The sequence below is a fragment of the Oryzias latipes genome, chromosome 24, assembly GCF_002234675.1.
Source record: "Oryzias latipes chromosome 24, ASM223467v1".
Taxonomy (NCBI): domain Eukaryota; kingdom Metazoa; phylum Chordata; class Actinopteri; order Beloniformes; family Adrianichthyidae; genus Oryzias; species Oryzias latipes.
The window spans coordinates 16,396,191-16,413,326 of NC_019882.2; the positions used below are offsets into that span (position 1 = coordinate 16,396,191).

A 17,136-nucleotide genomic window follows, 5' to 3' on the forward strand; every position below is an offset into this window, starting at 1 on the left:
ATCGATAGGTCAATTGGTTTTTCCCAGAAGACACGCCCCCGGTATCCCAGAGCAACAACTGAGCCTCATTTTCCCACAATTTGAATTATGCCGTTCTGTAACTTTTTTCTTTGCAAAGGATGCAGGATCTTACCCCCCCTCCCCACTGCTGGTTTTAGCCAAAAACAACAGTCCTCACATCCACAGGTCCTGTTTGTGACACTCACGTGCTTGGCTGATTCAGGAAGGCATTCTTGTGCAGCCTGTAGGCAGTGTAGCTGTTAAAGGAGCCTGGCTCCATGGAGACACCCTGAGTGTAACTGTAGGTCTTCTCTGTCAGGTTAAAAGCTTCAAGCATTCTGAAGCCTGCAACAGAAAAAGTCAATAAACTGAAGGTCACAATGAGGCTTTATAATGTACAGCCGGGAGTGGATTCAAGTTTCAACACTCACCAGGTGACGAAAATCCATTGAGGAAAATCAGTGGACATGCTGTGGAACAGAAAAAAAAGGGATTTCTACATTTGTTCTGTTTGCCTCATTTGTCTATGTCTGCCCAGCCAGATTAAGTTTAATCTCACATGAACTTGCGGTTTCACAGATAAAGGTTATGAGGTTTTCCTTAATGGTGTCGAAAGCGTCAAAATCATCCACAACAAAGACGTGTCTGTCTGTGGGTTTGCTGCCGATCACTTGCAGCTCATTGAAGTCCACATCAGCGATGCCAACCGCAAAAACACTATAACCTGCAGACAACATTTTCCAAGACATGGTGATGAGGTCATAGTTTTCAAGCCTTTAATGTTAAAAAACACTGGCATTGTAACCATGATGATTTGTGCTGGTGGAGCATTACCTGCTTGCTGCAGTTTAGCAGCATTCTGCTTCACCTCGTCCTGCGAGCGTCCGTCAGTGATCACCACGACCACTTTGGGGACGTTCCTCCTCATTCCATTTTCAATAGAAAAGGCTTTCTCATACGTGTGTTTTAGAGCCATTCCTATTCATAAAAAGAAATTGGTGTAAAAGAGGCGATTTTATGTAACCATCCTACAGTTTAGCTTGTGCGATCAAACCTGTCTTGGTGTTTCCTCCTCTGTAACCAATGAGAGGCAGTGCAGCCATGGCAATGCCTTTATCTCGGTAAGCATTCAGCTTAAACTCTGTTTTTGCACCATCGCTAAATTGCACAAAAGACACCTATGGGTGCAAACAAAGAAAAAAGTAAAAACATTTGTAAATATCAGATAAAATTCTTGATTTAAAATTGAAACAATGCATGACTTATTTTTGTCCTTGCATGTGTGCAATGTGGAAAAACGTGGGGAAAAAATGAAATATTGATAGACTGGCAGAGCTATAAAGTACTCCTAAGAAAGAACTCTACAGACTGACATTTTCTTCTCTACATATACCCTTTTTTTGTCCACAATTTTGCAGTAGACAGCTACTTGGATGCTGTGTCTGTGCATGCTGTCAAAAGCACATCTGTCTGCACAAACCTGCATTCCTGAGGGTCCAACAACATCAAAAGCGGCGATTACAGCGGAAACAAAGTTCACAACTTTGGTAAAACTATCCTCGCCGATACTCCAGGACCCGTCGATGACGAACACCACATCTGCTTTGGCACCTTTACAAACTGAGGTAAAAAAAAACAAAAGCCTTTGAGACACTTTAACAGCCTTAACTGCAACACCACCAGAGGAATTTGCATTAACACACAACATCATTGTCTTTAGGCTTGACTTTAATAACAGTCAGCTGGGAGTGTATAACAAAATGATGTTTTAGGACCCTGCTCCATTTTAAAAGAATGAACATTTGCTCAAAAGATGCTCCTTCAATGGATAAACACGTTTTAAAAGAAAAGAAACCCAGACAAACAAAAGTTTTCATCTAGCTTGATTGCTGTACTTCAACACCTGAGTAGTAAGTGAATACTGTCTTGTATTTTTGGAGCCCGCTGAGCTGGCATTACATTTGACAATCATTGTTTCCTTCTGGCCGCTTTCGTTTAAAGCTGGCTTTCAATTGGAGGTCTCAGAACAGCGCAACAGCATCACTTCCATACTTCTGTTAAAACTAAATCCCAGGAAATGCTTCATTGGCATTTCACTTTTGTTGTTTTTCAAATGTTACAAATACATTTGCTGATATGGTCTCATCGGAGGCTGATTGGTAAAATATCTATACTGAAGTCCAACTGAAATCTTGCTTTGATGAGCATATCCACCTAAAATACCCTGGGAAAACCTGCTAAAATAAGTTTAAACAAAGCAACATAAAGGGATTGACCTCCGGATAGAAATGTTCAATTTTACATGCACACCCACATAGCAAAAACTTAAATTAAATGTTTGGAAAGGGGTGGTTTACCATTAGTGATCTGAAAACCCCCACAGCTCCAGTTTCAATTCATTAGCTGTGAGGATCTGTACCCATTTGTTTATTTTTCTTTGAATACTTTAGGTTTTGTTCCTTTGGGTTGAGGTTTTAACAGACTGACCTGATTTGTCCAAAACTGTTTACTGGTAATCTATTACCCTCAGTATACTTAATTTTTGGTTATTTAATCAGTTGTTTGTCACTGTTCCAGTTCTCCCAGTGGTTTTAAGCTTTAGTCATGTTAGTCCTGGGGTTCTTTCTTTAATTTACATCACATCTTTTGCATTTGTCTCTTCCACTATCTTTCCTGGCAGTAACATTTTATTCAGTACATCATTTCTGACCCTTTAAGATAGTCAACGTTTCATCACTCCAGAGGAAAACAACCCCGACAAGTACCCATAACAGACTTACCTGCCCATGCAGGGGGGATGGTGGGTGGAGCCGTCGGGGTGGGCGGCATAGTTGGAACTGGAGTTGGCTTCACCACTGTGTGGACAGTTGAAATAGTCAACAAATCACTGGTTTTGATTATTCAGATTATTTTGGTTTGTTTTAAACTAAATTGATCTGTGCTTAAAAGCAGATCTTCAGCCTCAAAAAAATTCACTGATTTATTAATTGTTCATTGTTCATGCCAACTTCACTACGCATACAAGATATTTCAAAATAAAACAAGCTATGAGCAACAGGAGTCACACTGAAGAAAGTCATTACTATATACACTCCTATGTTAGGACATCAACACAACATGACAACAACAACAAATGATGATACATAAGCATAGTTCTTTCCAAAATCCTAACCTCTGTCTGAACCTAATTGCTAATTGCATTCCATTACTGTATAGTATCTATCTAATATTTAAAACAAACTTTTCTTTGTAATTAACTGGGTTTTGCATTGTTTTAATGTTATATCCACTGAGTTAAAAAAAAGTAACACCATAAACTGATCTATCTGCCTGTCTTAAGCTACAATCACACCACCCTCAGCAACACATGTTCTTTCAATGTAAAGTCTAGTAAACGCCTGTGTTTTCACGTTTCAGGCTTCCGCGTTTAGAACTCGTTCATACATAGCTTTGCAGGTTTCTACAGCTCTTTCCGGCTCCATGTACAAAATGCGCGGCCATTTAATGTACGTTGAAAAATAAAACAAATCAAACTCAGGGGCTCAGATTTGGTAGTGGGGTATGGATGATATCCCTTTTTAATTTACGGAAGTACTAAGCATTTGAAAATTGATCATGAAGGAGAAATTAATAATTGTGGTTTGCGCCCGGCTGGAATTCTATGACTCTAAGTCTTTCATATATCAGAATGGAGCTGTGAAAAAAAAAGCCTGAAGCAATATTCATGAGATTTACACCACTTTGACATTGCACCAAGACTTTTCCAACTGTTGGGAGACATGCGCTAGTATCAGGTAGCAACAGTCCAGTGGGAACACCATGGACTAAATGAGCATTTAAGAATGCATGTTTTGTGAGAACATAGCTTCAGAGTTGTACATGCATAAGGAATATGGCAACACTCACAGGTCTTCTCATCGGCGCTAACTCCAGGACCTTCCAGATATGGAGTCTGAACGAAAACAGTGGCGGTGTAAAGAGCATCTGGGGACAAACCCTCAAAGCAGTACTGAGGCAAGCCAGCGGGAATGGTCGTCTCCTGTTGACCTTTGCTGAAGGCTGAAAAGGCAAAAAATGTGTATTTAATCATGTGTATACACAGTTAATAATGAAATGGTGTGTAACTTATACAATCGGAAATCATTAACCTAAAGGTAACATAATCACTGCTTACTTTGTTATAGACAAACATAAGTGAAGCAGTACTACTGAACCTTATATGTTCTAGTGTTTTCTTGTTTCATTGCTAAATGAGGAAAGGTGAGTGACACAACGAGTGGGCCGATAGATGAACGTGTTTACTTCTCTGCATGGCTGAGCAGTGATGTATTACTAATAAGGCTCCATGTTTACACAGAGTGCTGCAGTAAGCAAAAGCAAACAAAATCCGTTTCTTGCAGAAACAGCTGCCAGAGATGACGACTGCGACTTTTCACAGAGACAGACTGAGTGACGTTCGGTAACCATCTCCTTTGTCTCCTCGCAGATCATTCCATATTTTCAGAATGAGATCAACAAGCTGCCACTGCAGTCACTTTGTATAAATCACTCTGTAAGGTTGACTCGGGATCAGTGGCTTCCTTTTGGATCAAAAAGAAACTGCAGCAAAATGTTCTCATCACGTCTCTGGTTGTGTTTTTGTTTGATATAAAGAACTGTTGACTTATCGGTTGAATTGTGTGTTTGTTGGACCCTCCACCGAACAGCTCAACCCAGGAAGCATGTTTCATACCAATATTTGTTCTAGCCAAACATCATAACGATCCAAATGGTTAACCCCAAGCACAAAGATGTTCCAATACCACTGCTTCATCTTCTCTGCCTTTTAACTCCTAACCCATGTAGATGTGTAAATAGAAACCAGATGAATCTCCTAGACCGAGACGTAACGGAGAATGACATAGTCTTTAAAAAAAAAAGAACGATAATTACGGCTTTAAGGTCACATGATTTCAGTTGTAGTCTCAATCTGCACATTTTTGTTTAATTAAAAAAAGAATTCTGTGTAAAATCAAAAACATCAGAAGCTCAAAGATGACCTCATTTGTAGAAACGCCTTCACACATCTGCTCAGAGTATTCCTGCATACATTAAAACATTCAAACAAGTCACCCTTAATTAGAGTCAGACAGAGGAGTTGACCACACCAGCTGCAATTATGGTTCGGATGTCTCAAATACAGTACAGTTTACAGTATGAACACAATTAACTGACAAGCTGATATGGTATATAAAATAAAAAAATGTGATGGATTTCCATCAGATGATATTACTGCTGTCAGTAGTAAACATAATCTTAAGAGCAGGTGACCACAGCAGGAGACCTGAAGAAGACATATCAAATCCAATAAATATGCTAATGCTAAAGCATATTAATTTGGAAAACAAAAAGTAAAAACATTTTGGGGATACTTACAGTCCTTGGGGTTGAGTTTGATGCGGTATGACGTCGCTGCGCGGTGTGGTTTCCACCTGATGCAGAATCTGTCGTGGCCGACGTCGTAAGTCTCGATGTTGGTGACGTTCAAATAGACTTTGGGGGAAAAAAACATGAAGAGATTTTTTTTTTCTTTATGACGTAGCTGCAGTTTTACTATAATCCGGGTGAATACTCGAATCGTATTGGCTGCTTGGTGTGGATTAAAAAGTCATAATCTACAGTGATGATGCACACCTAAAGAAGAAGTTCCGGTCACTTAGCTTAAATGTTCTGTTTCACTGCGCTGGCTTCTTTAAAACAAATTTAGCTTCGTCGTCTGGACAAAAACAAGCAGTAAGAGGGGAAATTTCTCTATGAACTGAGGGTTTATTTAACCCATTGTGAGGCTCAGCAAATATATCGCTTTCTTTTGCCGCTACAGTCAAGGTCGGTACCGGAACAAATAGTCCGCTTTTTGTTTTAAAAACAATCAAAACTGAAAAAGTAACAAGAATGAACAACTAAAAACGTATTGAAAATACGGCTGCAGAGCTCCAATATTGCTTGCCATTTTAATGTCACCGCTAATGTTAGGTATGGCTGTAAGCAAGAAGGAGAGAGTGCAAACAGATGGATGACGGGAAATGGGGCAGGCTTACTCCGAGCCGACAGTGCTGCTCACAATTCAGAGGTAAATTTCTAATGAACTCCTGCCACTCTGCAGAAACTATGTCCCTAGAAAACAGTTTTGGTTCAAAGTGGCATAATCATAATTAGAAGAGCACTAGGAACATTTTTACAATAGATCACAATATGATCAGAGTGGGACTTAGAAGAAGCTAAATAATATGAAACCATCATTTAGTACATTTTTAAAATGTACAATTATGGAGCACAGATATTGGTAACTATTTAAACATAAAAAAACATCAAATTAACCAACAGAACACAATGTTAATTTTGAGACTATAATTTTAAAAAGTAAAATTAGATTTTCTTGATAAATCTTGTTATCACTTTCTGGAATACTGTTAAGAAACTCTGTTAGCCCTTTTGTGGCTAAGAAACATTCAAAACAGATCTGCTTTGGATGATGCAGCTTCCTTAAACGTGCTATTTTCTTTTTCTGTCACCAGTTTCCACTATTTTTCCAGTGTGAATCCGCTCTTGCAGCTCTTCGCTTTGTGAAGATGAATTACCTTTCATACAAATGCCTTTTTTGTCAACAATCTATTTTTTTACAAGATGAATAAGAAAATCCAGGTTGATATATTCATATTCCTTATAAGGTTCGACAATAGGGACATCTTTAAACCTAGCATCATTTATTTACCATGTAAAAAAGTGGATATAGTATATAGTTATCATAAAAACATATCTGAAATCCTCTTTTGTGTTCATACCAACTGTTTTTTGTTACTTTTATCAGTTCATTGTCGGTTAACAGATATTTAAATTAATTTTAAAAGAAATAACTTTTCTTTTCACCTCAGTTTTTTCTATTGGGTTCTTTTTAACATCCTTATTATTTAGACTAACAACTATTCTGTTGAAGTTTTCTGCTTTTTTAATTTAGAGACACAACACAATATCCAGCAAATCAAAAAAAGTTGTCATTTTTTGTGTATTTTTCCTGAAGTTATAGTAAAAAATGTTCTGCATAGCTGAAGACCAAGGTCACACAAACACATTAAAGTTGTCATCTGACAGGTAGGAACAGGCACTGAAACAGGCATCAGCTGGAGGCTATGAGGCATGAATGATGTTTGTCTCCTCAGACAGTTTCAGTGTCGTACGTACGTGTTGTTCCTTGTCCAATGAGAGGCACACTCATGCCGGATGGGTACTGAGCCAGCACTTTGACATCGTAGGTAGTTCCAGGCTGCAGGTTGCTCAGAGAGTATGAAGTCACATCGCCCACAAAGATATCAATGGGTTGATCTTTGCCTTAGAAAAAAGAAATAAATCATTTTAAAACTGATATATTGCTATCCCTGGACATGACATTCCAAAAATAAAACAAAAAAACAAAATGCCAACTTGTTCATGCAAAATACTAATTTGTATTTATGAAATACAAATTTGTGTGCGGAGACTGCTAATCTTTCCAAGCGCTATAGTTTGTTCATACATACCGTAATATTAATTTGTCGCTTAAATTAATCATTTGATGGAACCCTTTTTTTTTTTTACTGGCATGTCCAAGGCTCTGTAATTTCCTCTAGAATTTCTTGAATTAAATGATTTATTTCAGTGAAAAAGAACCAGCACTCACCTGCAGGGCTGTAGATGATTCTGTACCCCTGCACAGGAACGGGGACTGGATCCCAGGCCACCCTAAATCGGGTGTACCACTCATCTGACACCCGAAGGTTTCTGGGACTCAACATGCCAACTGCAGAAAAGTTTAATGTTGTCAAACATGTCCCACTTCAACAAAGTGAAACCAGCATTGTATGGAAACATTTAGCACACTCGTGTCCTATGATTCTCTTAAAACTAGCAGTTCATTTCTGTTCAACCAAACTTTTTGTGCAAAGATCACTGAAACTGAGTAAGTTTAAGGTCGTCTCACGTGTTTTTCCATTTCCATTGAGCGACCCTCCCACCCCATCAGCATAGATGGCCTCCACTGTGACGTTGTATGGGGTGTCTGGGAGCAGATTCTGCAGAACTAAACTGTTCCTGATTCCTGGGACCGTTGTCTGGAAATCATCACAAAGACAAAAAAAGAAAAAATGAAAAAAGAAAATCAAAAAATAAAAGTTGTAAAAGCAGAAATTCAATTATATGGTTCAAGATATTTCTTGTACTTTTGACGATTGGGGCTCAGCTCAGTGGCCTTGTGGAAGAGTGTCCACCTTGAGATTGGAGGATTGTGAGTTTAAATCCAGGGCTGAATCCTATCAAAGACTCTAAAAATGGCGCCCAATGCCTCCCTGGTTGATACTTAGCATTAAAGGGTTGGATTGGGGGTTAAACCGCCAAATGGTTCCGCCTTTGTCTGCAGTTCACCGATGACCCCGGGGGATGGGTCAAATGCGGGGAACAAATTTCACACACCTAGATGCCTGACAGCCAATGGGACTTAATGAAAATAATGAATAATTAGGAGTTAGTAAAAAGTTTGTCAGGAAAAGGTGCATCAGCTACAGGGACAAATTCAGTCTGAGTTGATTGAAAATCAAGTCCTGACTTGTCAGCCGCACAAGTGATGGACTGAGGCTGAAGTCGGTCATCGTGAGGCGCCAAACACTGATATTTAGCGCACAGACTGATTGCCTCCATGCCAAAGTGCATTGACGCAGTACTCAGAGCAAAATGAGGTTTCAGAAACCTGACGTTTGGGGTGAAAAATGACTTACAACTTTAAAAACATGAACCTGAGTGTGAAAATAATAAATGATTTAGAGAAGCTGTTTTTGAAGTGTCTGAATTGCTAAGTTTCAAAGATTTCCCACATTTAACGGGAAATAACACAGAAAACAAAAAGAAATAGTGTGTCAGAGCCACATTATTTTTTTTTTATACAAAGTGATTAGCCACCTGTAAGTCTACGTTTGTGTGGAGGAATCATTACATCCACTGCTGTTTGACAACTCAAAGCAAACATACGCTTAACAAATAAGCAGAGTGGAGCTCTGTTGTGTCCATCTTTCATCGTCATTAACCAATAATATATTAACTACATCATTATTCCCTTATTCAAACAGTTTGTTTAACTGAGTGTGTAATTACTCTCAATAGTTTGTCTTGCACGACCTGAATGAGGTAAGGGAATCCCAGGATATGACATCATGTGAGCCGAGCAATTACTTTGAAAAGTTTCTTCACAACTAAATAAGGTCTACCAAACTGTAAAAAAAAAGAAGAAAGTTGAAGTATTGTTTGTCTCTTTTTAGTGTTTTAAAGTAAAAAGTCAGAACTGCAAATATTTAAATAAAAGAAAAAAATCCACTATTGCTCCCTTTTACAACCGGGATTTGCAGCCCTTTTTTCAACAACGACTGACTTGAACATTTTCAAAAGCTGCACTCACAAACTCTGTGATGGGATCCCCGGTCATTGGAGCGTAGGAGATTTTGTATTGTCTCACAGGTCCCTCAGCGTGGTCCCAGCCAATGGTCAGGGTGCTGGTGGTCGCGTCCAGAACACGCATGTTCCTCGGGCCAGCTCGAGGCACTGTCAACAACAGACAAAACTCCTGCCTCAAAATGCAGAACTTTACTTTCTGCTGTTTCCCAGAATAACACACTTTCAAATAGTTAGAAGTATGCTAGTGACAGCACGTGCGACTCTGGCTTACGAGTTTTTCCGTTGCCCTTCACTTTGGACCCTTCTCCATCGGCATACATGGCGGAGACGGTGACTGAGTAGGGAGTATCCGGGATCAGGTTGTCCAAGAAAGCTGTGTTGATGCTTCCAGAAACTTGAATCTATGAAACCCAGAAGTCAGAACTTCATCCCTACATTTTGTCCAAATGCAAACTGACCCTCTGTTAGTGACAACACTCAAATCAGATTATCACTTATCTGTTTAATGAACAGCCTGGCAAGCTAAGTGTGAAATACATCTATTCATTAAGTAACAGCAGTGGAATTGTACCAGGGTTTTGGCTGGTATGTTCAAGTGTTGCATCAGAAAACATAGTTTGCTTTAAAGCAGGCATGTCTTTGTTTAAAAAAGGGGGAAAAATAAATAAATCGGGAAATGTTGGAGTTTTGGCATGTCAGACCATAACAGATGATGTAGTAGCTGAGAAGCCACAACTGAAGGCTTATATACACCCAGCGGCTTGGGGTTTAATCCCACCAGAAAACTAAACTGTAAAGCCCACAGATCGGCCACTGTCTTTGTTATACATCATGACCTTTACTTGTCTGAACATTAATCATTGAGTCATTTCCTGAATGGAGTTCTACTCTCAGGGGATTACACACTTCTTGTTGGTTGAGCCACTGATGCAGCCAAACAGTCCAGTTGTTCTGAATCCTGCATTCATGTTTCACATGATGTTCTTGCAAAAATGCTCAGTTTTGTTTCTCACTTGGATTTACTAAACACTCAAAAACAGTTAAAAATCGCATTAAGAGAGATTAGTTTGAGCCAAAAACACTAAAGTATCTTAATCTGGATTTAAACAAAGATGAGGTGATTCCTCATTTTGGGGTTTGAATGAACAGCTCTAAAACTTAACGAGATTATTTCTTTTACGTCAATATTCAGGGATCTAAAAGTGTCCCATTTCCGGATGCATGAATTAAAAAGCCATTTAAAGGCAAAGGTAAACCAAAACGTTAAGAATTTAACACTTTTGAGCATTTCTGTGTTGTTTTTCTCCTGTCTCTGACTCAACTCTGACTCTGACTTGTGACTCAGGCTACATCATCATGAAAATAGACAGAATATTGTTCTAAACTCCTTTTAGTTAAAACATGCATTCCCGTTAACATAAAAAATGATCTGAGGTGATCCTTTTAACTGGAACAGCATCATTATATTAGTGCTGCTTCACTAAGTTGAGATACTGCTGCTTTTATTTTGAAGTCAGTCACAGACGTGTCCAGCACGCAGCGCTTCCAAACTCAACTCCGAATTTGTGGTGAGGATGAGGAGAACACAGTGTTCCCCAACTCAGATCCAGAAATTTATACTGGTGCATTCTGTCAGGGATAACAGAGACATGCAAAAGTCTGACAAGTTATTATTTCCATATTTCAGCTCATCAGGATAATCACTGCTGTGCAGCCATCTGTGCAACATCAGTACGAGCAGGGTTGTTTGAGACATAAATGAGCCACCTGCTGTTTTCTTGAAATGGACTGACCCTGAGTTTAGTGACTTTGTTGGATGTGAACATTCTGTTATTGGCTGTCATTTAGTTCGTGTCCAACAAAGAAAAATAGTTTCATAAATATGTCTCAAAGTTAGATTTGACTGTTTTTAGAAAAGTCTAAAAAACACGAGTTTTAAGATTGTTTTTTTTTTTTACAAAAGTTGACTTAATATGTTCTTTTTTTTAGACTATTAGAGGGTTTTTAAAGGCATTCTCTTTTACAAATGCTCATAACAATTGTACAGTTTTAATCACGTTTCATCAGCATTACTGCAGAATTATTTATCTTTTGTACAAGCCAGGGGAAGGAGTGGAGTCCTTAGTTTTTGGGGGGGGTTTTTTGGACAGATTTTGGCTCGGTAATGAATGGCATTAAGGGAAATGTTTAAATTGAGTTGAAAGCGTGCTCTTTTTTTCTATTTAGTTAGATTTACAAACAGTAACCATACTTTATAAACACCACATAAGAGGACAACTTGCTATAAATGAGGCTACAAAAATAAACTGACTAAAGCTGGACTTAAACCAACAGTAAAGTTTCAGCTAAAAAATACATTTCCAAAATTACAGGACAACCCAGAAATGGGAGTCACTTGTTGAAAAAGTCTCACGTTTAGTTTTTAATTAAATTGGTTCCATCAGGTTCCATGATGTCTTTGGTCGTTGTTGAATCAGGATTACCAAAAAAAAAAAAAAAAAAGATATTTGGTGTAGCAGTTTGTAAAGACTCATTTAAATAAAAAATCTTGTTTTTGACATGTTGTTAAAGCATTTCTCTGATAATGGACATATAAAAAGACAATTAAGATTGAAATTGTGTTAGTGAATCCAGCTGTACAGCTGGATGGCTTCTATATAATTTTTTCACTGATAATGTTAGGTTGGGGGTGTGAAGGGGTGTGAGATAGCAGGAGAGAGTGTAAACATATGGGTAATGGGAAGTGGGGGCGGGCTTACGCCATGCTCAAAAATCAGAGGATATATTCGTAGTAAATGTGAACGTCTGTAATAAATAGAAGTAATTTAAAAAGTTATCGGCCCAAACAACAAACAGATCTACGATAACCAAAGTCTTTGTAACAAGTACATTTTAAAACTATATGTATTTTTATTCATACAGTCACTTCAGATTAAAATAATACAAAATAGCAGGAGAACTGCACATCCGTGCTAAGTCAGGAATCTCGGGGGAAATGCCCTCCTGCTCTCCAGGCTAATTTTGCAGTTAATGACACTTCATGCTTTAACAGCCTGTGGGGGACTTACTCACCGACTCTGCTGGCCTGACTCCACTCAAAGGGGCATAGGTCACCTTGTACTGCTGAACCTGACCTGAGGCGTGCTCCCAGCGGACGTTCAGGCTGTTGGGTGTGGGGTTGTGCACCTGGATGTTCCTGGGTGGTGTACGGGGCACTGCAAAAGGCCAGACAGATCAAGAGAGAGTGAGGTGTGGAAGGAGCAGCAATATTTCACAGAGATAAGAAGCATCAAAAAGTATGAAACACGTTGGTGCCCAAAACAGCAGCTAAAGCTGATGGATTTACAAACAAGAGTGATTGCATACCTGAAAAAAAAAAACTATTTCCTGGAAAGCGGTGAAGAAAATAGGAGCACAAGTCAAAACAAGGATGAGACTGATGGATCAAATTGTATGATTTTAAACAGATGCTCATAAAAAAAGAGAAATTTCCTTTAAAATGTATAGAAAAAATGATCAAATATGTCACTGCAATGAAGAAAAACACTTTTTAACTAAATGGTACTACTGGTTTAACATAAATGCTTTGCACTGGAAAAGTTGCAGAGAGTTGTTCCTCAGTGTTTATGCAGGCAGAATTAGCATAGCTTTGGGTTTATGCAAAAGCTTTTTACTTCTGTTTTAAAGCAAACCAGATGTGCAATTCCCCTGGTATCTGCAGCTTTGCTCAATAAAAGCAAACTAAAATATATTAGGTAAAAGAAGCCTTCTTCTCCTCTACTGAAATAAACCTTTAGAGTGAAACCTCGACTCTCACACCACACACATTTACAACTATTTTAATTGTCCATCATAAAACTACAAAATCATTTTCTTTTCCTAAGATTATAATTTGTTAAAAAATGTTTTGTATTAAATTGACAGGAATTTCCCCTTTCTTTTAGCTTTATTCATCATGATGTGTTGAATTGTTTTGTGGAGTCCACTGCAAAGGAGAGGATGGCGTGTTTTTTCTTTCTTTATTCGTTATTGCTGTTGCCATAGCACCAGCCTTTAAACACACATTATAGAGGGGAAGCACAGTTTTCCACTCATAGTCATAACCTTTGGAAGCACTATGTGGAGTGGGAAAAAAAAACTAATGAGCAGTTAAATCCAGATAATCGACAAGTGACTCAATAACTGTCCCACACAGTTTTTAAGCGGCATAAACTGAGACTAAAGTTTTCGTTTCTTATTTTCTTCCTCCTGAGGAAAGATTTCTGGGATTTTGTTGTTTATTTGAGGTTGAGAGACAAATGTTTTCCATACAAAGCTGTGAGTGATGTAAAAAAGACCAAAGATGAGCTGAAGGTGTAGATGTGGAATATTTGTTTAACTTTGGATGACACCTAAGTAACAGAAAGTCTTGACTGCCTGCTGTAAAGCTTGTATCCTTTTATGTAATTGCATGGGGCCGGTTCTGTTGCTTTTACTGTCATTTGGGGATTTTTGGAGACCAAACAAACCTTTTGTTTTCTATCGGTGATTGTGGATTAAATCACATTTTTTGAAGGCTGTCTTTTGGGTGCATCTCGCTAATTCAATGCTATTGACTTGAAGAGCAATTTGTGAAGTTTAGAGAACATTAGAAGTTAAGAATGGCATGGCTCTATTTAAGCATGAGGGAATTACAGAGTGAACAGAAGGAAGAAGAGAACCAGGTGTACAAAGAGCAGGAGCATTGTGTTTGAAAAAGTTTCTGGAACTGTCAGCTGAGGTGTGCAGCGTAGGCTGTAAACTGTGGTGATTAATGCACAAATTCCTCAGAGCCATTTCTGAGAAGGGATTACCACAAAGTTAGCTGCAGTGTTTGCTCTTATCTGTGTCTCATATTCCACAGGCTGAACCTGTCATTTATTTAAGCTATTGATGGGTCCAGAGGCTACTGCATCAAAGCGCTGGTTTCAAAACTTTTAAGCAATTATGTTTTCTGATGGGAAAGATCATTACATCCGTAGAACCAATACTGAAGACTTACGGGTCTTTCCTTTGTCCGACTGACGCAGACCGTCTCCCTCGGGGTAAACTGGAACCACCGTCACAGTGTACGGAGTGTCAGACAGCAGGTTCCTGAGGACAGTTTCAGTGGTGCCACCAGACACCTGCTCCTATTAACACAAACGCACATCCAGGACAGTGATTTTAACAAGTCTATACTGGCAAATAAGCAACATGTATCTTAGTGTGTCGGTATGGTAATAAAATAAGTAGATCCTGTGGAAGCATTTCTGTTGCATAATTAAAAATAAAAGTCAATACCAGAAATGATTTTTCATTTTCAAAATGAGATAAAATGAAAAATCCATCGGCCAAACTGCTTTTTCTTTTTCTTCTTCTACATTGCTCAGTTAATTAAAATGATAAAGAAAATTTTATTTTACATTTGTCATTTTCTAAAAGCTCTCTAGTAAAGGTGTAGCAAAGTTTAATTAGAAACATCTAATTTGACCATTAAAATGGATTAACAGAAATACTTTTTCATTTTCACAATGTAGCTATATCAGTTGACTCGAAAATGAAATTAAAAAAAAAATCAATCCTCTAAAATGCTTTTTTCCAAGCAAAATAAACACTGATTTTTTAGGGGTGGATTACAGACACATTTACTCAAGGTAAACAGAAACATAAACAAGAAGAAAAGGAAGCTCAATTGACTGACATAACCTACTGCCGCTACTCAAAGTATCTGTAAGATGTCTGCCTCACCATGTCCTCGGCTCCTCCAGATGCGGGGACGTAAAAGATGCGATACTGCCGAACGTTGCCGTCTGCCGGCTCCCAGCGCACCTTGAGGGAGCTGGTGGTTGGATCTGACACCTTGAGGTTCTTCACTCCACCCAAAGCCTCTGTAAACACCACATAAATATCAGGTTGTTTCCTCAAAAGTAACAGCCTGGATTAGGTCAATTGTGTTAAATTGGTGAAAGTTTAAAGGCAAACATGATAAATTCTTCACAAATTGAAATTTCCATGACAAAAAAACATTTTATTTTAATGTACAAACGTGTGACACAGAAATGTGAAGTCTAAAGTCTACTCTACAGTGCAAACCCACTTGTTTTTCCATTCTCTGACATGCGTTTCCCTTCTGCATCAATGTAAATGGGCATCACTGTAACTTTGTACTCTGTATCCGGGCGGAGTTCCCCGAGCACAGTGTTAGTCGTCATTCCGGAAACTTGAGTCTGTAAATAGCGTCAACAAATAAAAAAAAAAACATCTCTGTTTACAATTTACTTGCTGTTTTATGTCTATAATTCCCAGAACGTTGCTTGAAATCCGAGAAACAAACCGTGGCCTCAGTTCCTCCAGCAGCGGGTACATAGATGATCTGGTACCGCATGACATCCCCCTCAGCCGGCTCCCAGCTTACTTTCAGAGAGCTGATGGTTGGATCAAAAACCCTGAGGTTCTTCACTCCACTCAATGGCTCTGAAGGCGGAGAGAACATTTTAGGGTTTAGCTGTTGTTCATATTAAAACTCAAAGACATCTTTCTATTGAATTTTTACCTTTTGGAAGTGAATAATATTTTTTCTATGATATGCTCTACAACTTCCTTTGCTTGTCCTTTAACTATTTGTATACAAGTTCAATCAACATGCAAATAAACATTTTTTTGGTGACATTGTTGTATTGTCTAATTGCTTGGACAGGACAAAAAGAAGTATAAAAACTGTATGCACTATTGCACATGCTGAAGGAGATGACAATCTCTTTTGTTTTATTATTGTTATTTAACTGTGACTGTGTTAGGTGCAGTGGGATGAGCTGCAATGGAGATACGAGTCCAATAAAATAAAAAAATTCCATCAAATCGATAAATCCTGCAAACGATGGCATGAGAGGGAAAGCTGATGTTTTATGGTTGCGGGGCTTACAGTGAAACAGATGCTTTTTGGAAAACACATTTTCTTAGCAGTCTAACTGTGGGACCAACTCTTAATAGCTGAACAAACATGAGGAGAGGCTGCATTGTTTGTATACATTTTGGCACAAGTAACATTTTTGAGTGTCAAAAGCTGGTTTGATATTTATCCCAGGGATTGCTGCATTAAAGCTGTTTCATCTTTATAATTACTTTTATAAAGAAAGATAACTTTTTATTTGAATTCAGCCAAAGGAGGTCTTCACCAATACTAGCATTATGTTGCTTGAGTTTTGCTTCCTGGATTGATCCAAATCTTTTCGCATCACCAGGATCATCATTTATTGATTGGTATTTTGGATATTTTGATGTTGTATTTCCTCAATTTTACAGGCTTCATGGCTCTTTCTCACATATGGGGTCACTAAATCTTGTATCATTGCAAAGTCTTTGGCGTAAAAACCTTTTTTTGCTGCTATGTAATAGCTTCTATTTTAGTCAAACTGCTACAAACGTTGTCTAAATCCTCAATTTTTCCTTACTTGTCTTCCCCTTTTCAGCTTGCCGTATGCCTTCCACATCTGGATAGACGGGAACCACGGCGACATTGTAGACTGTGTTGGCGTCCAGGTTCTTCAGGATGGTGGTGGTGGTGCCACCTGACACCTCTTGCTGTTCAACAGAAAATAATGCCCTCTGTTGGAACTTATTGTGTGTGGGTTATGGCAGTTTACATTTCTGTCAAAACAGACTGAGTTAACCACAGAGAACTCA

At 38.5% G+C, this 17,136-nt stretch overlaps 1 protein-coding gene across 4 annotated transcripts in view; it reads right to left on the reverse strand.

Moving 5' to 3' along the window:
• Positions 1 to 17,136, reverse strand: part of LOC101172377 (collagen alpha-1(XII) chain) — a 96,824-nt gene that overhangs the window by 25,478 nt on the left and 54,210 nt on the right. For all 4 annotated transcript variants that reach the window (XM_023952715.1, XM_023952714.1, XM_023952717.1 and 1 more), the window contains 20 exons: positions 16,905 to 17,034; positions 15,788 to 15,927; positions 15,551 to 15,680; positions 15,202 to 15,341; positions 14,474 to 14,603; positions 12,526 to 12,668; positions 9,725 to 9,854; positions 9,458 to 9,600; positions 7,994 to 8,123; positions 7,694 to 7,813; positions 7,219 to 7,365; positions 5,416 to 5,532; positions 3,907 to 4,059; positions 2,781 to 2,855; positions 1,481 to 1,620; positions 1,055 to 1,178; positions 835 to 978; positions 560 to 724; positions 432 to 470; positions 207 to 345 (listed from right to left, as the gene is read on the reverse strand). In XM_023952715.1, coding sequence (XP_023808483.1) covers positions 207 to 345; positions 432 to 470; positions 560 to 724; positions 835 to 978; positions 1,055 to 1,178; positions 1,481 to 1,620; positions 2,781 to 2,855; positions 3,907 to 4,059; positions 5,416 to 5,532; positions 7,219 to 7,365; positions 7,694 to 7,813; positions 7,994 to 8,123; positions 9,458 to 9,600; positions 9,725 to 9,854; positions 12,526 to 12,668; positions 14,474 to 14,603; positions 15,202 to 15,341; positions 15,551 to 15,680; positions 15,788 to 15,927; positions 16,905 to 17,034 — 2,579 coding nt within the window. The remainder of the gene's footprint in view (positions 1 to 206; positions 346 to 431; positions 471 to 559; positions 725 to 834; positions 979 to 1,054; positions 1,179 to 1,480; positions 1,621 to 2,780; positions 2,856 to 3,906; positions 4,060 to 5,415; positions 5,533 to 7,218; positions 7,366 to 7,693; positions 7,814 to 7,993; positions 8,124 to 9,457; positions 9,601 to 9,724; positions 9,855 to 12,525; positions 12,669 to 14,473; positions 14,604 to 15,201; positions 15,342 to 15,550; positions 15,681 to 15,787; positions 15,928 to 16,904; positions 17,035 to 17,136) is intronic.